The following is a 26,514-nucleotide window of genomic DNA, read 5'->3' as shown; positions in this document are numbered from 1 at the left end:
CTCTGACACAACACATCTTTATTGAGATATTAGCACAGTGCTGTACTGCAGGAATGCTTCATCGTCATCGTTCATCTTCATACAAACGTTGGTCAACTCATAATAAAGACGTTACGGTCCTGTTAACACACACGACGACACGGCGACAGCGGTAATCTCAACTCTCCCTTAGAGGCTGACAGGAATTATTGCAAAGAAGGAGGAGTCATTGACTGTTACTGACAATGATTTAAAAAAACAAACTAAACTAAACAAAACAATTGTTAACACTTAGCTGATTTGAAGGTATCCTGTGTAGGGGTGGCGACAATACCGCAGTTGCAGAAAAGCAGAGCACCAGGCGACACGATTTAAGAGGTTTTACGACACACACACACACACACAAAGATGGCACAATATTGTTAAAAAACACTTTTATCCTGCCGATAAAAATATTTGATAGAAACATAGTTCTCCCAATAAGTGTTCTTCATAATACAAGGCAAGCGTAGGTAAGGCGGTAAAGCGTGAGAGAAGATTGGTCTTTCCACCAAACAGTAGAGTTCAGCTCCCTATATATTTTATTTCCACTGTAGTAAATGTTGTAGGGTACCGAAAACAGCCTCCCATGCTACTTTCTGGCACCACGCTACTTGGGTACCAAACGAGTGGAGCTCGACATTGTTGTGTACCAGGGTGAGCTGAATTGTACCAAATGGTGGAACCACAGGTGGTCTTAAAGGCTGCATTATTGGTTTGGTCCCAGACGTTTCAGCGGCAGCTAAACAAAGACAGACCTTTCTAGAAGAATCTTACATACTGTATCGGCGACCATTTCCTCTCCAGATGGACTGAGAATTATCCTAAAAATGACAAGACAAGATTCCTCACTGATGACTACATGGAATGTGGATTGTCGTGGACGCCACACTTTTAAGTGTGCAACAGAAACCCTGAAAGAATCCATCTGAAGTGGACATTGTTGGTCACATACTGTACTCCAGGTGCAAGGTACTTAAAAAAAAAAAAGGGCTGGCTTGAGATAGATAATAACAGTCGCTGCCCAAATAGAGAGAAACCACTAAACTGAGGGCCTCCAGGGACTCCAGGATGTTAATTCACGCAGTGGCACAGTGATTAGAGACTTGCCCTGGAGCCACGGAACACTTTCTTTGCTCCTTACACAAAGACAATTTGGAGAAAATCATGTGTTTTGTTAACAGAAAAGACAAGCGCGTGGTAACGATACGATCACACTCCACCCCTCACTCCTCCCGACAAACAGAACACGGCAACATTAACACGCGGAACCTGTGAAGGCCGAGGGAACGCCACTACAATATAGTGCAGGGTTTTTTGTCCTTAAAGGGATTGTCTGAAGCAGGGATGCCCATAAGGAGAGGATCGTTTCTGGCCTGCTCATTGCAGTAATTCATAAGGTCCACAGATGCCTTGGATACCTGCAGGATGAGAGAAAAGCAGCCAGTGCATGACAACGCATACAAACAAGCAAATGTTAGCAGCAGATGTACCTTTATCCTCTCAATGCTCGCCTCTATCCTCAGCTGCTGCACCGTCCGCCTGGCATGGGCAATGTTATTGGAACTGTGAGCCTTCGAAGACATCCTGGACAATTAACACTGCAAGAAACAACACAGAGAAACACTTTTATCAGTGTGGAACGCAAGGTACACAATACAAAGTGTGCGGAAAAGATGGTAAACCCAGACCGACTGTGTTTGCTTAAGGGCCTACTGACGCACATACGAGGGAAACAACACTGTACCAATATACTGTACACTCACACCAGCAGGAACTTACACAATATGGCCAAAAGTATTGGGGCACTCGGCCATGACACATAACACATACGGCAAGTAAAAATGCAAGATAACATTTTGCAGCTATAACAAAGGTTCTCTACAATCCTTGGGAAATTTTTGTCCTTGCGTCCAGAAGAACTTTTACAAAGTCTGAGGTCAGAGATGATGTACTTCACCACCAAAGGTGTTGAAATTAAGCTACAAAATAAAGCAATTTAAATTGGTTCAAGTGCTTTGGCAACTCTGATTTTCTTATTTTGTCGGATAATTATTCTGCTTATTTTGAACAATATATCAAATTTAAGTACATATTACTTACACTAAGCTAATTGGTCTACCGTAATTAACAGTGTATAAGCCTCTAGTTTTTTCTTCAACTTTGAGCCCTGCGGCTTATACAGCGGTGCGGCTCATTGATGGCTAAATTCTAATCTGGTGACATCTCCCTTACTTCAGAACTACTACTCATCGTTTAAATACTGTTCCACTCAATATAACAGTCTGACTGACGGTGTCCGCTTACAAAGAACACTAAACTCATCACACAGCAACTTACCGCTCAAAAGGAATACCTAAGAAACATACAAAGTATAATATAGTAAAGTACCTTAAACTATTTTAAAGTTTTCCCATGATGCGTTGCGTCTGAGCAAAGCACTCATTGGTGCCTGCCAGGGTGCTGCAATGATCTCAGCCTCCCTCTGGACTCCTGTGGCTCCCTCTGGTGGACAGAGGCAGCATTGCAGCAACATCCATCTATCCATTTTCTATGCCGCGTGTCCTTCAATTAAATGTTTTGCTCAGTCGCAATGCATTATGGGAAAACTTTAAAAAAATAATTTAAACTCGTATTGGTACTTGTTTGTATATTTCTCAGGTACACCTTTTTAGTGTTAAGTTGCTGTGTGGTGAATTTAGTTTTGTTTGTAAGACGACACCGCGAGTCCGACTGTTATATTGAGTAATGACCTCCTGCAATATCCAGTGGATTTACAAGTTTGTTGTGAGTTTTTTCATAGCTTATGATTGGCTCCTGTCAAATAAAAAGCTGCCTGGTCCTCATGGACTTGTGCGCGCCACAATATGCCATTTTATGACATGGACGTGCGGCTTATAGGTGCAGCTTATATATGTACAAATGTGTTTTTTCCTCTAAATGTAGTGGTTGCGGCTTATCCACCCGAATTTACGGTAAATAAGAAGGAAAATGTTGTTCAGCAAAAATCACTATTTTTTTATTCAGTATTTGCAATATGGGTGGTTATGGCGTTCCGAGTTTACGCGTTTTATGTATGGGTGTCCCGATCTGATATTGATATTGGATATCGGTAAAAAGTATCTGATTATATCGGCTTGCATCTAAAAATTTCCCATATCAGCACTATGATACAAGCAGTCCATTTCGTATTCCGCTCCAGCATTACCAGCATGCAGACCCCACATGATCACAACAACTGGCACACACAAAGTGCAAAGAGTGTAGCCTCGTTAGGAGCGATGCACAGTAACGTAGTAGAAATTAAATGAGTAGATTGCAATATATTGTCATACATTTCTTATATTTTTTCACTGTGCTTTTCTTAAAAATAATCATAAAATCTCATCTCGTTGTAAAACCAATCCATCAATGTCTCGTCTCGTGACACCCACATAAAGTATGTGCTATCGATATCAGTATCAGCCGACATTCAAGGCGCGATATCGAAATTGTATCAGAGGTGGAAAAGTTGTATTGGGACACCCCCATAATTTAGGTATAAAATCCGAATTACACTAAAACTCAGTTTACATCATCATGGCTTCGATTTCATTTTTTGTAGCGTGGGGTTGAGGTGTGGTCTCTCAGGTTCTTCCACACCAAACTCATCTAACCATGTGTTTTTGCACTGGGGGCACAGTGAAGTTGGAACGGAAAAGGGCCTTCCCCAAAGTGTTCAAGTTGAAAGCATACCATTGTCCCAAATGACGAACAAACACGATTTAGAGACAATTAAGGAGCTGATTGGTACATTCCTTCATTAAGAGGTTCCAGCTCCCTGTATCATCTGCGTACTTGCAGCAAGCCTTTTTGCTTTAGGATGGAATTAGCTGAAAAAATGACCAGAAGATAAGAAACAAGGTCCTGTCGGCTTGTGGGCCGATGAACGTCATGTACAACAGGTGAAGGTCATAAATCACACAGCTCGTCGTGGAAAGGAACAACACTGTCGGGTGAATGAACGTCAGCCACTCATCTTTCATGCTTCCTCTTGCTTCATTGTTCCCAGAAGTGACATCAGCTATCTGGCTCTGTACCAAGCACACACTAGCACACCATTGCATTAGCTGCTTGTGCACGCATTCAATAACATCTGATATAGAAAGTGTGTATAAAAAATACAAAAACATACCCTTCTCAATATGATATTGCTACACCACTGCAACCACAATAACACACATATTGTTCAATGAATACCTCTATATCATAACTGAACATTATTATTTTACAAATGCAGCTTTCTCATATTATTTTCTTCAGTTTCAAGCACAGCTCCACTGCAAATGTGGTAACAGTGCCCACGTAAGGCTACTTGTTTGGTACCCTTTTGCCTCTAATAAACAAAAATGTGTTTTTTTCCCCTCACACAGAAACTGAAGGCAAGGTCAAGATTCCATGGCTGTGCGTGAGTGAATGGCGGATGTATGGGTGCAAAGCTGCAGCAGGTTGAACTTGTGATTCCACTTCCTGCAAATCATTTACAGACATGATGGGAACACGCCCGGGCATATCCCATACAGTCCATGTGACAGCTCCATGCACTCCTGTTCCACTGCTCCTGCCTGCAAAGCCGACTTCCTGTTACTGACTTTTAGTTTCTCAACAAATTAACGCACGCAGTATTTCCTCGAACACATTCTGCAACACGGTTTCTTCTTGAGACACTCCCCACTTTCGGCAAAACTGTTCTCAGCAGGAGAAAGGAAACTTCAAGTACGACTTCCTCTCAGTCGTTTCTTGAGAAATTTGCTCGTGGGAGGAAAAAAAATGTTGATGTAAAAGGAGAAAATGAAAGGAGAGAGAGTTGACAAGACAAGAGACACATTGTTCCATCGGTATGTTGTTAGGTATTTGTCCACACATAGTGTGCATAGTTTTGGGGTACATGAAAGCTGTAGTTGCAATAACTGCACAAAAAAGGAAAGGGCACCGTTAAATGAGCTACATGTGTGACATGCACACACTTAATTTGGGGTCAGGAATGCAACCTGTGACAGAAGGACACCAAGTTCCCTCTGAGGCTACGTTTACACTGCAGGTCAATTCCACTTTTTTGCTCATATGTAACCTCGCAAGATTAAAACGTGACAAGATTTCTCACTCAGAAAAAAATGACTCGCGGGCACTAGGCCTCGGAGGATAGTTAATTAATTAATTAATTACACAATAAATGAAGATGAACTTGATAACTTTGCCGGCTTTAATACATTGCCAGGTGTGTTTGTTTTCCTCGTCTCCCGCCTCCAAACGGTCAGGTTGGTTTCAGCACCCTGGCGCGTTTGTTCCACAGAACAACGGCACGAACCGAATTAGTCCTTTTGTCAGTCATCCAGTCTCTTTGTCTTGGTGGGTGGAGGCGGGGCTGCTAGCATGCACACAGAGTGCAGTTTCATTGTATTTTTCTTCAAAGTAATGTTAAAATCATGTCTCGTTCTCACAGACCCAGTCTCTCATCTCATCCCGTGAACGGAGTGTCTTGTGACACCCCTAGTATGTAGACATAAGTCCAATATGTATCTGAGCTACTGCAGTCTGAACGGTGAGGTTGTATTTGTCCGACCTATATATCATCGAAAGGCTTGTTTTGCTGTGCTTACGGAGACTTAGATATAGGTACTCACCGATGTAGGCAAATGTTATGCTTGTAAGCCAAAAATGATTTTTAAAAAGTGTCAATGAAGCAGCTCACGTTAATGTCCCGCCAGTCATGGCGCCGATATCCATCCACACGCTCCTCGGAACAGACGTCGCAGCAAGTTCTCCACAAGCTGCCATAGCCAAAAGTCTTGCCCTCTTTCTTCTTAATCTTTTGGTTAGGAAAATGTTGGCTCCCGTTGCACAAAATCCTTGAAATTGCTACAAACGCTCCAAGGAGAGCACAAACTGAGGCAATGTTTACTTCCGTAAACACACTTCTTGTGACGTCTTACTTTTGAGCATGCGCGTGACTTCCCAGACACTTTGCGTTCACATTGACAAGTCGCATTGTTTTGGTAATGTGAAAGACCACATAAAAGATGGGATTTTAACAAAAAATCTGAATTGGGCGTAATAGTGTGAACGTAGTCTAAGAATGTCTCATAAAAATGTCTCCTAAAAAGCACAGTGCACCATGCTCTGGTGAGGTGTTCAAGCGCACTGTGTATTTCTGAGTCTTAGAGGAATCTGCGCTCTTTTTTAAAAACTAAATACGGCTGCAAAAATGTGTCACCACTCTGATAAAAAGGAGAGAAACATTATTGAATTCAAGAGAGAAGTCGTAGCAAAGAACGAAGGTAGCGTCTGTTAAAACACCGGTAAAGGTTCCTTAGTTAACACAGGTTGCGGAGGGAATAATTTAAAGGGGACACATAACAGATAGTGAGCTGGGCCAGTGTGTGTTATGATGATTGCACCTGCTGCTTAAGTTTACAATAAAGTTTAAGTATACTGTACACCTCTAACCATCCACTCTTTAAAGTTAAGTTTGTGATGGACTACAATGGAACAATGAGTTCCTCTGGCTCTTCCGTCCCCTCCTCCACTAATCACCGTGTTCACCAACAAGTTAAATGTTTATCTAATTTATTCATCATTTATATGTATTTCATTTTGTTTTCTGCATGTAAAACTATAGTTATTCTCCGTAAAATGTGTTTTGTGTTAATATATCTGGATTAATTGGATTTACATGATTTCTTACGGGAAAAATTGATTATGTTTTGTCTGAACTTTTGGATTAACGATGAAAACCGTGGAACGATTGGCAGTCACATTCGCACCTATGGACAATTTAGAGTCTCCAATGGACCAAAAATGCATATTTTTGGACTGAGGTAAACCCCCACTAGCAGAGATTCAAACCCAGAGCCACCAGGCTGTGAGGCTGACATGCTCACCACACTTCCACAGTGCCGCAGGTACCCAAATCCCCCAAAGAAAATGTCTTCAGTGTGGCAAGTACTGCTGTCGACAGCCTGTTTGTCCCACAGGATGTGGCCCCTCCACATCAGCCTCTGATGCTGATGACTCCATAGTTGTTCCACCATAACAACTGAGGTGAAAATAAAGGCAAACTGCAGAAAAAAAAACAGGAAGGGAAGGAAATTCTCTGTTTGCCGACTGATTAAAGAGTTTTATTTGTAGAAAGACCCCTGAGATTAGGATGGTTAGACAGTAACAAGGGTGAGACGTGGGGGCATCTACTGCAAGTGTGCATAGCAAAGTGAACAGTCATCACAGGGAAATGCACCGTGCTTAGTCATACAGGCGAGGCGGCAGAGGTGAACACTGCACTGTAATCCTTTTCAGCCACACAAGATGAGTGAAGGAGTCAGGCTTGCCAGGCAAACTTTTTACAAACTAATGACCTGTTTTATGTACAACTTCTACAATGTTATCAGGAATTGACCAGCTGCAGCTTTGGCATGGACTTAACAGCCTGCAAATGCGGTCTAGACTTTTTGACTTTTGACAATGCCACTGGTGTGGATTTTTTTTAATGTTACTGCAAAACATTTTTCAGATTTGATTTTAGAAATATTTGAAAATTTTCAACCCAAAAGACATCAGTCTCAAGATGCTGCAATATGCATGCCAGACCACTAGTTGGCAATGGTATTTTGTAAAGCATGTGAATGAAGACTTATAATGCACACAGGTGCAGTAGATGTACACTTTGTTGGAGAAGTGCTACATGCACAAGCGCTACAACTGGAAATGCTCTAATCATAGCCACCATGTTTATCTACCTAAACCGTAAAGAGGACAGGGAGTTATTGAAGCAGTCACTAACTGGAGAGAGGGTGTTAGTTCCCAAATTTGAAAACTCATTACAGCGGCACCTCGGTTAGTGTTGGCTCGTGTGTTTTTTTGATTAATGTTGAAAATTTACACCACAATTTTGCCTCAGTTTGCATGCATTCTCCGGTTAGCGTACAATATGACGCGCGTCTTGTTGTGTTATTAACACACTATGTGAGTCCAACTGTGTTCTAAATGTTTTTTTGTTTTTTTTAAATCACAAAATGTCCCTCCTTGTTAGCATCCTATTAGCTAGCTTGCAAAATCGCGACTAGAACCAGAAGTCAGCTACGGTATGTCGCCCATCTATGATGTCATTAGCGGCTGGCTCTCAAAAGCGTTAACACAAAACTTGTTTTTATAGTTGTAAAAGCGTAAAACATTTCTACATGCATATAAATGATGAATGAAAGGGATAAATGAACATTTAAGGTTATTGTTAACCTTCACTGTAGACGTGACTATCCCCAAAGACACAATGTGGCAGCAAGATCAACCACCATCTTCCTGTTTTTCCATATTGAATTCAGTAGGCTTTCTCACTTTCTTTGTCAAAATGCTGGCACTTGCAACTTTCTTTGGGTCCATTTTGGGTTATTGAGGTGAGAAACACTATTGAATTCAAGAAATAACTTATGGCTAAACGGGAAGGTTGATCTCGCTGCCACATCGTATCTTTGGGAACAGTCACGTCTTCAGTGAAGGAAATAATAACCTTAAATGTTCCTTTATCCCAGTCCAGGGTGTACCCCGCCTGTCGCCCGAAGTCAGCTGGGATAGGCTCCAGTATACCCCCGTGACCCTAATGAGGAGAAGTGGCATAGATAATGGATGGATGGATGGATTCATCATTTATATGTATTTATATGCATTTCACATTGCTCTCCGCATGTTACATTATAATGGTAAAACTATAAAACATTTTATTATTTGTTCATGTTTTCAGCTTTCTGGAACAGATTAATTGGATTTACATTGTTTATTCATCCGTTTCGATTAGAGTCGGACCTTCTGGAACAAATCGATGACGCTAACCAAGGTTCCACTGTATATATAGTAACTTAATTTTTTAACTGTGATAAGGATTTGAGAAAGTGGAAAGGAAAAATGTAATGGTCTTCCAACACGTGATCATTTTTGATTAAATGTAGCACACAGCAGCAACAGAACCAATGTTGTAACAGTGGTAAGGAACAAATGCCAGTCATTAACACCGCTCATCAGTAAATTGGAAACAACAGCTGTGTAGCGCAACATTTTAAAGTGCATGTAGAGGTAGATGAAGCCACCGAATGCCGAGCCATCTTGATACAAATGCAGCAGGAAGATGCCCACAGCCACAGCTGTTAATGTGACACTGTCTTTATCCATGTTCAGTTCAAAACCACTTAATTCAAAAGGAATCTCCACAATAAGAGCAGAGAAAAAAAAAACAGACAACATTCCATCTTATATCAGTTCATCACCCTTTATTTGCTTTCCCGGCAAATACTCAAATCATTCTGCCCGAAGTGCTTGCTGACCAAAGAAAAAGGAAACAGTATTCTTAATCACCGTGCTGATGGGAAGGACCGGTGAATGGAGAGTCCTTTGTGATACGCGGCCTTGCGCAAGATGCAGGAAACAATGGGATCATGAGAGGCGAGTTTTTCGCCCATGCAGCTGAACATAACCTAAGTAACTTGAGACAACATGAAAATAGTTTTCTTCTCCCTGGCGCCAAAAGATCGAGCAGGATGTGAAAGTGCGGGAAGACCTGCCTTAAATCTCACCAGGCACGTCACCTCAGTCTAAGTGTGCAGCTCTTCAGATGTGATGCCAGCTGCTGCCAGAACCGCTGGTCTGCTTGAAACTGAATGGGAGGGCATGCTTGGGTGTTTGATGCAAGAGACCAATATGTGCATGTACAAGCCCTGCAGAAAAAAAACTCTCAGGATCAGAAATAGACCACCGCTTGCAGCCCACCCTATCACAACACACACGCACAGAAGCTAAGACCACCAGAGCAGCGCTGCCACACTGCTATGTTGTACCTAACACACACACACACACACACACACACACATGCGATTCATTAGGTGCTGGTTCAAAGAGCTAAGAACAGGGAAGCCTTATGACTCAGTGTACTCTAAAGAAAACTCTTAAATTTGCTGCTGACGAATACAAACAACATCCACTACAGTGTAAAAGAAGATTCAGGCCCGTCTAGTGTACAGTCTGTGTGGTCCTGGTAAGGGAAGAAAAGAGACTTTACAAACTGGGGTGTCTTTTGCCATAAAGAAGCACCGCTGGATACAGACTGTTAAGGCTCAAGTAGTTCTTGCTGTCTTCACCTTCGACTCGACTGACAGCAGACGGTGAGAGGTGGGAAACCTTCAATTACTCACTTCAAATAAACAAGTAAGACATTTTGAATCAGCCGCTTTGTGCATTGTAAGGCTCAGGGTGTTCAAACACAGTAGCAATTAACCTTTAATAAAGTGGAAGATGTACGATAAGACTCAGAAATGTATTTATTTGGGGCCAACGCAGGGGTCAATGCAGATTCCGATATTAGGGAATAAAATAATTCCGATTAAATTTTTAAAAACACAAACACCTGCATTTGCTGGCTTAAATGTAGTTCCAAACTAGGAATGTTCCGATCGATCGGCCACCGATTAGCATCGGCCAATTTCCGTAAAAAACATGTGATCGGCATATGCTGAAAAATGCCTTTCATCACAAAAAAAAAAAGATAAAATAAATAAATAAATAATAAAATCATTAGTGTGGGTGTCAATGAATCTACTGCGGGTGGTTCATTTTATTGACAAAATCCAAGACCGCCCCACAGTAGCGCTGTTTTACTTTAACTTCTACTTTTTTCACTTTGCTTTGCAGAAGGCGAGTGTGGCATTCATGGTGAGACCATGGAGAAGATTAAGTCTAAGCTAGCGAGTGGGGAACCCAGAATTGTAGATAGTAGATCATCAAGAGCCAAATGGGAAGCTTGGGGAAAGTTTAGTTTGTCTTGCTGACAAGTTACACTGACTGAGTTGAAAATGAACAAAAAGCATCGTGAGAGTCTTTGTGACATTTATGTACTTGGGCGGGCAATGGGTCTGATTGCTGATGGGCGGGGCAGGTCTGGATTGGAGTTTTAAGTAACAGGGCAGACACGAATGTGATTACTGATGGGTGGGGCGGTTCTGGATCTGTGCAACTGGACCCATGCAGGGCTCTGCTACAAAGTGTAGTCTGCCCAAAGTCAGCTATGATAGGCTCCAGCTCACCAGTGACCGTGAACCGGACAAGCAGTAGAAAATGCATAAATGAAAAAAAATACCGTGGATTATGACGAAAGGCACTCCAGGTATTGTCAGCACATTGTATTTTACATTTGTTTTCATTGTTTAGTCATTTGTCAAAATTACACGCTGTCACACGCTGGTATGTTGTGGCGACGCCATTTACGTACTTGATGCAGCTATCACTCCCCATATGCATAAGCAGACGTAATCAGGGTTTGCTTCAGCCAAAAACAGGCTCACTTATAATAGCTTAAATGTTCTACATTAATTATATGTTCTTTAAGTGTTTTACATACTACACAGACAAAGACGACGTTGAGCGGGGATGTCCAAACCTTTGCCAGTGAGGGCCACATACAAAAAATGACAGAATGCCAGGGTGACTTTGATGTTCTGTAAACCAACCAACCAACCAACCAACCAATCAACCAATCAACCAACCAACACATGTCGATATGATAAGAAGAAGAAAATGCATCTTAGCTTTGTGATATTGGTAAAAAAGCCTGTTATTAGTATGAACTTCAGTTGGCTTTTTTTTTCCCCATTTTTGCTGTTTTTTGGGGGGTTTTTTGCAAATAGTTAAACTTTCTTCTTAAGTAACCTTGGTAAATTTTCTTCTCGTAATATTCTGACTTTATTCCCATAATATTTTGACTTTCTTCTTGTAATTTTTGGAACTTTTTCCCTAACCAAATCTTCCAAAAAAGACAACTTTATTTTGTTTTGTTTGTTTCTCATAATATTATGACTTAAAAAAATAAATAAACAATTATTTAATAATTCAACTCTACGCTAATAGAATTACATCATTTTCCCTCATGACATTATGAGTTTATTCTCACAAAATTGTGACTATTTTGTTGTTAGAATGCAACTTGCTTCCCTTAATATTTTGATTTAATTCTCGTAAAATTACAGCAATTTTTTTCCCATTTATACAATTTTTATCGTAATTATGACTTTATTCACCTAATATTTTCACTTTATTCTCGTAACATTATAACCTTTTCAGCGACCTCATTTTCCAAAAGTTTCGTTGTCTGTTGTTTTGTTTGTTTTTCATAATACTACGACTTTCAAAAATAACGTCTTTAATATTTAAACTCAATGTTACTAAAATGATTATTTTTCCTCATATTATGTTGTTATTCTTGTAAAGTTACGACCTTTTCATGTTAATTAAAACCTTTTTCTGTTAATATTTTAACTTCATTCTTGTAAAATTACTGCTGATTTTTCCTTTTTTTTTTAGTTGCCTTGTTAAATTATATTTTTAGAATGTGCTGCGGGTCAATAATAAAACAGCGGCGGGCCGCAAATGTCTCCTAGAGAAACACGCTTTTTGTCTCTCTCTCTCTCATGTTATGCATGCAAGTCACATGGACCAGACCGACCTGTCAATGAAGCCTCACTGCAGGTCCTCACCCAGTTTACACTTTATGACAGTCCTCCGCACATCTGATAGCACTTAACATCTATGTGAGATGTAGCAGGAGGCAGTCAATTAACTAGACTGCAATTCAGCCAGTTACAGAGACAGTTACAGAGACAGTAACAGCTTTAGTCGCCAAATAGTTTTTTACTGTGAGTACTTCAAAGCAAGTTCATGCTCATGTCTCTTAGTGGATGACAACGACACAAATCTGCTGTGTCCAATTTTGAATGCAGTATAATGCATATCATGCACAATTATTTTCTTGTTAAATACTCATTAGATTTGACATTTTAATGCATGAAACGTGACTGATAAATAAAGTAAGCCGTGCATTAACTAACAAGTGAAGACGAAAGCCGATACTTGGAGTCTAGACAGATGTCTGCAGCTTTGAACAAAAGGAGAGTTCAAAGACATGGACTTCAGCCACAAACCAGTATATTAGTTGCTGCTTCTGGTGTACCCATACACACACACACACACACACACACACATCCTCCTCTCATTTGCACCCCTCCCAATGCAAGCAAGAGTTTCCCAGTCTGAAGGCCAAGCTAACAGTAGCCTTCTCATGCTCCTTGTCGCCAGTCAGCACTTTTCCAGCTGAGTGAGAAACCGTCGCCAGCTACGCCTTCGACATGACCCCGCACTGCACATCGCTTCTCTGCAGTCCTCCCCCGTTTCATAAACACTGACTTGTTCTTACTCGGGTACCCTGTTTGTCAAACGCAGTAATACTCAGTCATCAGTCCTGCTGGGACTGTGTTTACGAGCCAGAGGGGTTGTGGGACTTTTGCTGAGTTTCTGTGAGAGACAAAAGGGTGAGGCAGGAACTAAATTGTGTGGACAAGCACTTGTTCATGTTGTGAGAACCACCAGTGACATCATTACTTTCCCACCAGCAAAAAAAGAAAAGAGTTGCTGTTTATGGCTGGCAGTTGTATGTACCTAATATTGCGTGTGAGCTTCCACTGTAATACTTTTCCAAGTCCGCTCATACATGAATCATACAGTACCTTTTTCAATATGCTTGCATGCAGGTTTACATGCATGTCTTCCATTTTCACATTTACTGTATCTGTGAAGTCCCAGTGTACATGCAGTCTCTCTAATTCAATCGTTGGTCAAAAGCGGTGTGCCTCCTGAACGCAAGGGGACGATTTTGGTCATTTCAGTGCTTTGCAGCAAGAAAGAGAATGCTACATACTGTACTAATAGCTAACTGTTACTGGACAAATCTATAATACAGTCATCCGTCGTTTATCGCGGTTAATTGGTTCCAGGCCCGACCGCGGTAAGTGAATTTCCGTCAAGTATGATTCGATATTAATAAACTGAATATTTTCATAGCTAGAGCATACAAAACCTGTTTATGACTTTCTAAATATGATATTTACCATTATTAGAGCCCTGTAGGCATGAAATAACACCCCTATAGTCACCTTTACACTCCTATTATTCTTTGTTTACACCACATTGCTGAACACTAATGCGCAGGCTACGGGATCACTGCAGAGACACAGGAGACGGCCGACACTTTAAATATAGCATGTCACCGAGCTAACTAGTAAGCCCCCAATTTGTTTATTCTAAATTTACGAAAAGGTTTAAAATGGAGTGGGGAATAAGGACAAATTAAAAAGCCAAAAACTTACCACTTCCACACAGAATGTGAGAAATTTTTTTTCTCCACTCGGACATGCCATGACTGACTCCATGCAATGTGAAGGTAATTTGATCTAAGGTCATGTTTCATCAGTGTAACATTAGTGACACCTAGTCACCAGGATACTACATATAAATAGTCTTTCGATATTTTGACTAATAATAGGCCATAGTAAGCCACAAAACAGCGATAATCTATTAATTAATTTTTGAAAAACTGCAATAGCGTGAGGGAACTCTGTTTGAATCGTAATGCAGCAAGGGACTCTACAGTGCAACCTCAGTTAGCATACACACGGGTTAGCATATTTTTCATTTTTTTGAAAATTTACAGATTTTCAGTTAGCATACAACATGGCGCACGTCTTGTCATGTTATTAATACAGTGTGTGAGTCCAACTGTGTTCGTAACGTATTATTACAAAAGTCCACGTTAGCAGCGTCATTGAAGTCAATGCCCCCCATCTCTGTCGCCCATCTATGACGTCATCGGCGGTTGGCTCTGTAGTTCTTTGCCAACTAACACAGTTACACCACAAGTCTCTTCTTTTCTTATTGATCACAGATGCAAAATAACACACAAAGGAGCTTAAGAAAGTTGCAAGTGCGAGCATTTTGATAAATAAGTTGAGAAACATTATTGAATTCAAAAGCGTGGCTACCTCTTCTCCTCGCTGCTCGTCATTGCCGTCTTTGTCATCAATCAAGTCTTCAAAGTAAAAGTGGCATTAAATGTGAATGCATCCCTTTCATTCATCTTTTAATATGTATTTATATGCACTTTTAAATGTTGTACTCATGTCAAACTATATTTGTTCTACATTGAAAGTGTTTTGTATTTATATTCTTTGGTGTCCGGAATGGATTAATTGGATCTGCATTATTACTGTACATATGTGAAAAACAATTAATCAGATTAATGACACTAACAGAGGTTCCACTGTATTTGCACCGGGTCAAAACATTTCTGGATAAAGTCTGGATAAAATTGGAGGTTGACCAGCGTCCCAGAACAGAATATGTTTGACCTTTTTAGAGGTTCTACCGGAGAGCCAATGTATGCACAAGTGTTTATCAGCTGAGGGTCAGCTGAAGGAAGCAGAAAAATAGATGGTGATGTGGTTTGGGGGAAGGAGAGGGAGTGCTATGATGAGAGCCAGAGCTGCAGCACCACCCCACAAGAGAAGGTATGGCTAGAGAGATAAGTGAAGCTGACAGAACCCCACCCAGGCTGAACATTCATTTAGAACAAAGGGAATTCTGAGAAAACGCAATGCTCTCATTCCAGTCTGCAAGAATGCCTACGGCTGATCAGCTGAGAGTTTCTCAGTAGGATGGAGGGATTTCTTGGAAAAGGGGTGGGTACTTTAAAGGTTAATGTGAAGTTGGTTAAACATGCGCTGATGCAAAGAACCCAACTCTGTTATTCCTGCATTGCCATGAAGAATTTCCAGTTAAACTTGAACTATGATACAGTGGGCTTGTAGAAGTAGTTGAAACAGTACAGCCTTGTACGTTCTGCTTGTGGCTCAACAAAATAATGAAATACAACCAGTGCAGCAGTCATGCATAAAGTGTCTAGACAGAAGACTAGATGAGACTCATTTCTAAATCCTGCGTTCATGCGCAATTTCTTGAGGCTCATTCCTGTCCAAATGTACCATGAATGATGTTGAGTATCGCCAGGACTACTGAAATTCTGCTGCAGCTCACACAGAACGAGTTTTACATAAGTCAAAGCACGACTACTGTTCAGCTCCAGAAACAAAGCGGCATGTCAAATTAGATAAGGTAAGCACATCCGTGTGATAGCTCAAGCAAGGGAGCTAATCAGTGTCCTCAAACATGCTGATGTTTAGAACAGGATTACGAACAGGACTGACTGCAAATGCAGTGGAACAAGACCGACAAGGAGCAGCATGTGTGTCAGGGACTGCCTGACATCATGACAGATAACTGTGATAACACAGGGCGCGGGAAGCATCCTGGTATGTAAGAGCTAAACAGAGGCTACTACGATTCACACATGGTCAAATCTGGACAAGCTATAATTACAGTGCATGCTCACTACAATACACAAACTCATCTATCGTGCGCATGGGGGCTAATTTCGGAGTTTGCAGCAGTGGGAAGAGATGCACTGGACTGGTCACGTTTGCAGAGGTATTAGGGGTGCATCTTCAATTTCATTTTTAATGCAATTTGACCTCTCGTCCACATGCACACTGCGTTTTAGTTCGCTGAAAACTGACATTTTGGAAAACTACTGGTAGGATACTGCTATGCTCGGAGGTGAAACCCGTGTGGTATCTTTTATTATTTACTGCCCTTATTGGGTTTCGTTGGTTCTGCTTACTGCTTCTCTTTCTGTTGTGTCTCTTCTTCGTCATGCATTTTACGCTTATCTTTTGCTTGGACCTTGTCAATAAAGACTATTTTTTGTTTTCCGTACATTTGTGTCTGCATCTTCGGATCCAACCACGACTTGGCTAAATCCGACCTGATCAATAGTTCGGTGCAGAAGAGAATCTTTGCAGGTTTATTAGCCTTGTCTCATTGGATAACATCACAATGTGCACCATTATCTGTAAGGGACCTTTTTTTCTTTTTACACTCACCAAATGAAGCAAGAGCTTCATTTGATGTTTTGTGGGTCAGGTCACAAAAACGACTACTGTTGTCCCTCGTTTATCGTGGTTTTGTTTCAGACCCGACCATGATAAGAGAATTTCTGCAAAATTCAATATTAATAAATGGAATATTTTCAAAGGTAGAGCATAGAAAACCTGTTTATGACTTTCTTTAGACTTTTCTATTAGAGCCCTGTCGACATGAGACGACACCCCTGTAGTCACCTTTACACTCGTATTATTTTTTGTTTGCTATCGCTATTGTGTTACTGCAAGGACATAAGAGACAGCCACGGCTTTAAGCATAGCATGCTAGCAATCTAGTTAGCCACCAGTTTATTTAATCTAAACTTAAAGGGTTCCAAACAAAATGGGGAACAAAGCTAAATAAATAAGCCAAAAACTTACCACTTCCACATGGAATGGGAGGAGAACTTTTTTCACTTTTTGCACTGTGGAGGTAATGTAATGCAATGCCGTGTCTCATCAATGTTTTGTGTCATTACTGTCGCCTAGCGACCAGAACACTACATAGGACTTGTCTATCAATATTTTTGATTAATAATGGGCCATAGTCAACCACGAAACATTTATTAATACATTTTTGTAAAAACGTGATAGAGTGAGGGAGTGCAGCAGTGCAGCGACAGATGATGTAAACCAAAAATTTGCAGGAACACAAAAGACCTCCAATCCCATAGAGAGGAATCTACAGTATGTTTACTTACTTTCTGCTTGCAGTGAAGAACAACCGCAGTGCTTGGTGCCATTTTTTTTCCAATGCAAATTACCACCACCTACAGGACTGGGGTGGGAAAGTATGGCTTGGTATGACATGGCTTTTCTAATTACAGCAAATGAGTCAAACTGACATTCAGGATTGTTCAGCCTTGACAGAGGTCTACACTCTACTGACATTCTAGTATCAGTGCTTTAGCGGAAATGCTAAGGCACTTTCGTTTATGGCAAATACCATCACGTGTTTTGGCATGCTAGCAAATACATTTTCATGTAGACCAGTGTTTTGGGGGGAAAAATACCCCCCTATTTGTAGCCATGGCCTGCCTTACTGTAGCTGCCCTTACACAATCAGTGATCCGGGTATTAAAATATAGCTCCTGAACTGCTGAGTGGGACATTACAAGCTAACAGGGTCAGGAATGCCATTTGGCTATTGTTGAATTTGCAAATGATCAGTTGTGTAATCCTAAAAAAAAGTGGGCTCAGTGTGGTTTAAGAGGGAATGTGGTGGAGAGTGAAGCTGCATGTGCAGCAGTGGACCAGCAAATCTAGGGCAACATTTGCAAGTGTTACAAGCGACTTGAAAATCGTGTGGTTCATACAGCACTATGACCTTGTATCACTGTCTGTAATGTACGCTATCACACTGTTTGTACACAAGCCAGACAAGACAAACAGGGGGAGACAGAGTGAGTGAGACATGGTGATGAGAATCACTGGGAGATGTTCTTTCCTTGCATTCCTTGCATAGGAGGGGCCAACACTTAAGCGTTTGTTGATGCTCAATAAGTATTTAGACACCTCTTCTTACACACGAGATGCCAGGGGTCTAACAAAGGTGCCGAGGCAGTCAGCCCCTCTGTGATATCATTAGCAGTTTGAGCGTGTTCTAAAAATAGCCAACAGGCCGTCTATGTTGTTGCTGGCTACTGTGCAGCTGGTTTCAGCCTTAAAATGTCAGTCGCTTGCCACCGGGGCGGGTGCCAGCTGGGTATCATCCAAATGATCAAGGTTCCACTGAGGTGCCTCGGAGCCTCTGGTTCGCCAGAAATGGGTCAATATCAAGCCCAGAGCAGCCCAAAACAAACACAGGCCTGTGGCAGATAATGTCCCTCAGACGTCACTGCAGACGCACAGCGACATGCAGCAGACAAAAGGCAACTAAGGCGGAGAAAGGTGCCGGGCAGCATCTCTGCTCTCCCCTCAGAAAACAAATAGTATTGTTGTCAAAAAGTGCACAAAGGGCAGCTGAGCACAAACTGAGTGGAGGTTGCTGGAAATGGATGCAGGGCAGCACTGAATGGTGAGGCACTGTAAAAGGCTGCAACTGGGGAGAGATAAGGGTTTATGCCCATATGTGTGTGTGTGTGTGTGTGTGTGTGAGACAGAGCGGTCTGCAAGTTGTGCAGCTGTGTGCATGTTGCATTTGGGCACAAGCCAAGAATCTGCAGCCGGCGACAGAAGAGCCATAAAACTTAAAGCTATTGTGCGTCTTTTGCCTTTCGCCTCTGCTCCCCCTTGCCTCTGAAAGCTACTATTCATGACAAGGACAGAGGGACACTACACAATGGATCTCACTTCTGCCCTGCCTATGTGGAACAATAAACAAACGATTTCAGTCTTTCCAGCCTCAGCGCCCGAGCGGCTGCATGTACGTTACAAGCGTTGTATGCCAGCCAAGGTGGAGCACAGGAGGCCAAAGGTCGACTGTGTTGCTAGTTGGCCATCAAACTGTCTCTCTTCCCAGCTGGATATGAAGTAGGGAGGGATAAACAATTGCGTACGTGGATGGAATAATTGACAATGGCCATGGACGTCACACAGCTCATTAGACAACAAAAGAAAGGTAATAAAGGGCTGTCTGTTTTTTCAAGTAACGAGAAAACACGATCCAGTCACACAGGGTGATATGACTGGTGCTTAAGTGTGTTTGCATCTGGTAGAAAAAGATTACATGCATGTGTTTGAGACTGATTGGGAGTGTCGCCACATGTGTATTGTACACAGCAGCTATACAGGTAGTGTTATAGTAAATACTATGAACAAAGTGTGGAATTAAAAGTGGAATTAAAAGTGTGTGGAATTAATTGTTGATTAATCACATCTCGCAAAAAAAGTGCACTACTTGAATGCAACTAGCAGAGGCGCTGTTGATTGCGTGTCATGCATTACATCACCTGTGTTTACACCTGCATTTATTTTCAAATGCTCACATTTCTCAACAACAACAACAAGCTGAAGGGATGTACAAAAAGATTATCCTTAAAAGTAAAAAATTATAACGTCAACCATAATTGATGGAGTAAATTTACCAAAATGCTCGGGCTGTCGTCAATTATGAAAATTCCTAGATGGAGATTTGTGATTGTTGATGTGTCGCTTAATACAATTTTAACTGATAGAGAGGCACAGAGTAATTTATATAGCATGACATAGGCATTTATATGGCTATATAATCCTGTATCTTGGCAGTCAAATCCATTCATTCATTCATTCAGCAGAGCATAAACATATCTTGCATTTAATCTTGTAAAAAAAAAAAAATGCTGTCTTTTCCTCTATGGAAGGACGGCAGTGACAAGCACCTCCCAGTTCACGCAAGCCCCCACTCCTTCAGGATGAAGCGAGTACTGCAAGCGCCACCCGTATAAAATGTTTCTGTGCATATTATTGTCCGATTAGCAAGAATAATGATGTCACACTTAAATTCAAGACATTACACAGGCTTTAGAAAGCCATGGTGTATAATGAATGTTTCTGCAACATCATATTATCGGGGACATGCTAACACACAGAAACTGGCAGGCGCCATGATTCAACTCCGTGAAGGCACTCAGAGCTCGCACTAAGCCAAGGACAGATGCTCATGGCAGCCTCATCTTAGGTTTCTGCCCTGTATTTTATCAGGAAATTTGCAAATTCAGCAATTTTGACTTTAGAAAATGTTAAAAACGATTGGAATCATACAGAAGATACATATAAAATACAGTTAGATGGACAAATATTCATTATTCATTATTCGTATTTGTCATCATGAGCCTCACCTGCCTCCGCGGACTGCACATCACAGACATCGTATGTGTTGCTTACAGATTTCCTGATTTTTTTTGTCTGCTTTGAAGCAGCATGCAAAGAAGAGTGGACGAGATTGTTATCAGAAGGGGCCAGTGCACACCGGAGATGTGCTGCAAAGCATCTTCAACACGTTTTTAAAAAGCATGAGACCCTTGTCAACAACTGATGAGGAAGGTTTTAAGCAAATGATACGGACACTGCACCCAAGGTATCACTTACCTTCTTGAAATCACTTCACAAAACTAATGGCACAAAAATATGAAGCAGTTCTTCTGAAATTAAGGACAGGCTGAAAAACGAAGTGAAGGCAAAATAGCTTGAACTGCAGACGCGTGGACAAGTGTTTCATTATTACCAGCTCCCTGTGATCTGCAAATAAAGCATGACAGACTGCTGTTTTGTAGAGACAAGAGCCGGGATGGACACTTTACAACTTATATCTCAAGTTGCACGAGAAATTGGTCAGTGTTTTGCCGCCTCATTAAACCACAGGATATTTGAAAAAGTGCCCAGCCTGTCGTGGTGGAATTTATTTGCCTACAAACTGCAGACCTTTGCCCTAACAGATCAGAGTTCATCGGGTTGGCCGGGATAGTGTGGATTTCCTTTTCTTCCCCGAATTTGAGTACTTTTCACTACACATGTGTGATTTCTGCACTTTGATAAGGGAGACTGCAAATACAGAGATGGCAGTAGAGAGGACATCAGATACTTGAAACTTTACCCTCCTTCAATTGTGGGAGCTGGGTTTCGAAGTCATAAACTATGTCCAAGACACAGCGGGGCTATTTTGGACAATGGTGCACGCTTCAAGTGTGTTCAACAGTTTGCCTTGCTCTTCAACTCACAGTGCTGGAAAAGAAGCAGCTTTACTCCCAGCAGAAAGACAGGAGCGATAACTACAACTCTCACTGAGTCTTTATCTCTGTGTAGTTAAGTCCAAATTATCTTCAAGCAGGAAGAGACATTTCTGAGGCAGGACAAGAATGACATGCACGTGCTTTGCAGACAGGACACTGCACGTGACTGCTAGCTAACATTCTAATCTGCCAAGATACAGGGGAACAAATGCACCAGTCATCCTGATAGATGCACACTGTTAAAGGTTAGTATCTACAGTCACATATCCCAAATTGATTAACACAATCAGGCTATGAGTTTTCTTCACTCTGAATTTACAAAACACGAGTTTTTAAGAAGCAGGTAATGCATTTTATGATCGCTGACAATTTATGATCGAGGTGAATGTCTCAGTCAGACTGAAGGCCCAGAGCAGAACTAATGAGATGGCACAAATCAGCGCAATAAAAGGATCGTGAAGTGTCATTTTATTTCATGTGACAGTGAGCAACATAAATCAAAGCAATGCCATTTAAAGTCATTTAGGGTTAAAAAACAACCACAAAACATTCATTCACATTCATAAAAAAATAGTGTAAAGAGATTGACAACTTGTGACACTGACTCAACTCACATAAACTGATTGGAATGTTGCTACAGGAAGCACGAGGCTAACGTAACGCGAGCCAAACTTGTCCACTGGTTTAAAGTCTGATGCATCAAGAGTGGGGTCAGACAGGCGCTCAGACAAATAACGCTATTAATCAGGGGGGAGGATCACATTAACGGTGCCTCCTCCCTCTCCATCTAACACTTTCAAAGACATGTCCGGCACAGGAAAGACACTCTGTGGGTCACACTGAGGCCACTTCCTCTGCAGCCCACCCTTGAAAAAGTTACGTCGCCGCCTCCTCATCCTCCCTTCACTTCCTTTCTCCTCATGCGCTATGAACATTTCTCAGCACAAGTAGGTCAGCACTGAGGTCACGAGGTCCACCTGCTGCTTGCATTCAGTATTTATTTTTATTTGTGCACACTGCATTCACATTGTGCACACATGTTACCAATGCAGTGCATGTCCATGTGAATGAAACGCTGAGGAGTGACAACACCAGCAAATGCGCAAATAAGGGTGATGACATTAGCATATGGAATAATGCACGCATGAAAGGTATCTGCTAAAGCATTTTCAAGTCGTGCCAAAGTTTACATGCTTAAATGTCCAAGCATCTATATGTTCTGTCAGCATGACGTATTTGTGTTGCAAAGCCTGCAGCTGATTGCCCCTCACAAAAGAAAAACGCTATCAGATAAGTGTAAGAGGCCCAAGGAGAGGGAACATTGCCTTTTTGTTCAAGAGTTCAAGAGGTAACCTGCACAAGGAGTCACTGTAGAGGCACATTTCCTTGTAAAATGCAGGGGGGGCTTGCTCCACAGTGCACCACAGAAGAATAAATGACTTTAAATGAGAGTGGAAGAAAGATGTCAAGCTCTTTAAATGAGGATGAGACTGTGCACAAGAAAACAAGTTGCGACTGTGCATGGCTTGGACACCTGTTCCTGCTAACACTCGGGACAAAGACATAGTGTTGCATGGGACAAAAAAGTTTGGGGCCCACGGATGCACGAACAGACGCCCATTGCTGCATCTTCCGATGCTACAGGTGCCTTACACACGGCTACAGTCTAACAAGAAAGCGCACACATTGGCCTCGGTTTGGGGATGCCGGCATAATTCTCTATACACTCCATAAAAGTCCTAAACAAACGCATCGAAATGACAACCTTCACTAAAATATCTGCATCATGTAACCAGGATTTTGTGGAAGTCACAACCTTCTCTTTTTTATATACCTGTCTGACAGGAAGCTGGGTTATAAAAGTGGACTCTACAAGTCTGACAGGATATGACCATATTTAGTCAAGTACATCATCGTGTGTCCCAATCAGAGGAAACATACAGTACAGTAAGTTGCAGGAGGTGTGCCTTCCTGTGAGTGGGTGTACTTCAAAGAACTGTGGGAAATGACTGCTATTACACATTTATATACCTGGAATGTGATACCGGCCATGAAATACTTTTATATACTGTATCATCATATTCTTAAACATAAACTCACTTGTTTATTTAACTTACAGGTGGAATACATTTCCCTGTAAAACATGATTTTTACATTTCAATACGTCTTTTAAAGTATCAGAGTGTGTATTTTACCTATGCACAGAAAACAGTAGGAGGCCAAAAGGCAGCGGTCCAAAGATTGGACTTGTGCTGCTTATGCTGGTTACTACAGTGCCCTTCCAGTAAATAGTACAGATAGCAATGTGATCTGCAGGTCCACACACACACACACACACACACACACACACACACACACTGTAAGCCACCAAGCAGGATGAATAACTGAAAACTGACTCATGTCTCAGGTGTAACCTGCAAAACATACCTCTGCAAGAAAGGCCCGTTTGCTGTTCCCCACAGTCTCTGTTAAACAATGGGCGGAAAATACAATGTGTACCATTAGTGAAAGCTTACAGAGAGGTGGGCCCACCTTGCAATGCCAGAGAGACAGACGGCTAATTCTCAGTGTGTGAGAAAGGGTGTGCATGTAGACCAAAAGGCAAATAGGTCATCTAATTGGCTCAGTGGTTCAGCACGGAGGGAAACGCAGTGAGAGACCACCACCTTGTGGCGTATAGAAGTAACTGCAGATTTGTACTGCATTAGGTGGACGCCTTAAAAAAACAGTTTTAACAACATAAATGCTTTGGAGCTTACAATTCCTTAGACCAGCGATCAGGATCCACAAGTGGGTGAGTTAAGAATTACATATCAATATTTAAATTACAGCCTATGTTTTAATCTAGGAATAAAAATGTTTACAACATATTTTTGATTTTCTTCCTATATTAATAATTATTTTATTCTATAGTTTTTTATACATACATTCTTCCTCTTAACATTTTATTGTATGACAAACGTTTTGTGCAGTGCTTAACAAATTTAATAAAGCATAGCATTTAACCACTAAATCACATTTTATTTTCACGAGTAAAAGAAAATAATTATAATTTCACATTCACAATGAAGAAATATATTTTTTTCTGTTTATTTATAAAACACTACATTTGAAATTTGATAACTAGGGATGCTCTGATTAGGGTTTTATGCTGATGATTCTGATACCAATAGCAATCATATGTATTAACTGTACATTTTTAAATGTATTTATGATGAGGGCTATTGGCCAAGGGCCGCTGGCAAATAGGAAACTATTCAAAATTAAACATTTGGCCAGATTGTCTTTTTTTTCTGTCTTTATTTGTGTGAAACAATTTTTGTACTTTTTGACACAAAGCTGAGTTTAATTTGATGCATATTTTGGAGTAATGGAATATACAGTATAGGAAATAAATTAGTTCAAGATAACAATATTAAAAGAACCTACTTACCTTAAAACAGTATGTTTGATTACTATTAGAGCTGTCAACTATTTGTGTTTTATTTATGACTGGCAACATTTAAATTGCACACTACTTTATTTACCAGGCAGATCTCCACTCAAAACAGTGTGGCCATCGTCTTTGTGGTCATTTTCCATTATATAAACGGCATAAAGTCTGATTTCAACAGTTGTAATCAAAAACTGCTAAGAAATACAGCAAATATTCTTTGACCCTTCTGTGAGCTAAAAATCAGCTGGCAAGATAGGAGACCCCGGTCATAGTATCACCACTATACAGCTGGACACACTATGTGTTTATGTTCATTAAATAACGACACACAAATAGTTTAAGGACAAGACATAATGACAACATGAGAGGTAAGTTGTTCAGTGACACTTGAAAAAGTTAGTACCTACCCCATGAATGTGATATCCACTTGTGGCTTTCCCCTGGGACAAAAACAAGCTCCGAACTAACACGCTGGCATCTATTGGCGTAGCCCTGTGCTTCTCAAATAATGGGGTGGGCTTCCCTGGGGGGGCACGGTGAACTGTCAGGGGGGGCGTGAGAGACAGGGAGGACTTTGAATATTAGTGCAGACCTGCCAACATGTATGAATTTGTCGTACTCGGCGTGGAATTTGACTCTTGAATACGCTTGTTTGGTTTACGGCTCTCCTATTTGTTGCATTCCGCTGGTTTCAGTTAAGAGTTCAGTCTGTACAGTACAGATAAATAAATGAATAATATTAGTTTGTCAATAGTATTTAAAATTGGGGGGGGCGCGAAAACATTTCTGTCCTCCAGTGGGGGCATGACAGAAAATAATTGAGAACCACTGGCATAGCCTGTGTCAAGCTGTCAAACTGAAGCCATACTAGTTTTGATTCTCACGGCAATACAGGACAAAGTGCATCCTTAGCAGCTCAGCACAGGGGTGTTGGCAACCCTACGTGACACAGCACACATGTAAGGTTTGCAGCCACATGCCAATTGTTTTTTGTGATCAGCTTTGAAAGGCATTTATCGGCTTATGCCGATCACGTGTTTTTAACCGAAACTGGCCGATATTGATCGGCGGTCGTTCGATCGGAGCATTCCTATGGATAACACTAATAATTCTATGTTAGGATTAAATATATCATTTTAGTAATACTAGTGCTATTAACAGTATTTCCAAAATGATATAAATTATATAAAAATGTATGAATGCTATTAACCATTACACAAAAACATAAAAACTGATTTTGATAAACGCCAATTTAAGACAGCTGTGGTATCAACCTTACACTGGGTGGTGGTCTACTACATGTTTTCAGCCCTACAAGTGTGTGTGTTTATGTTTAAAAGATGAAATATGTGTATTTTTGGAGGCTACTTCAAATAAAAAGAAACTTGTTTGGTTGCCAGAGTGACAGCAGTTGAGAAGCCTCGCCGTAGACCACTAACTAGTTGAAACTGAATCAAAAGGTGCCGCCCTTGTTGCAGCCATGTAATGCACCTCATGAACAGTCAATTGCACACAAGTAATCATTCTTAGCCTC

General features: G+C 41.1%; 1 protein-coding gene across 1 annotated transcript in view; it reads right to left on the bottom strand.

The window, feature by feature from the left end:
* Positions 1–26,514, bottom strand: part of gng12a (guanine nucleotide binding protein (G protein), gamma 12a) — a 40,037-nt gene continuing 13,523 nt past the window's right edge. The window contains exons 2-3 of the mRNA XM_054767823.1: positions 1,512–1,619; positions 1–1,439 (exon numbers count right to left, since the gene is read on the bottom strand). Of these exons, the coding sequence (XP_054623798.1) occupies positions 1,314–1,439; positions 1,512–1,604 (219 nt within the window). The 5' untranslated portion in view covers positions 1,605–1,619 and the 3' untranslated portion in view covers positions 1–1,313. The remainder of the gene's footprint in view (positions 1,440–1,511; positions 1,620–26,514) is intronic.

This window comes from Dunckerocampus dactyliophorus, chromosome 2, assembly GCF_027744805.1.
Source record: "Dunckerocampus dactyliophorus isolate RoL2022-P2 chromosome 2, RoL_Ddac_1.1, whole genome shotgun sequence".
NCBI classification, from domain to species: Eukaryota; Metazoa; Chordata; class Actinopteri; order Syngnathiformes; family Syngnathidae; genus Dunckerocampus; species Dunckerocampus dactyliophorus.
The sequence above is the reverse complement of the archived record's forward strand: the minus strand, read 5'-3'. Positions and strand labels throughout refer to the sequence as shown.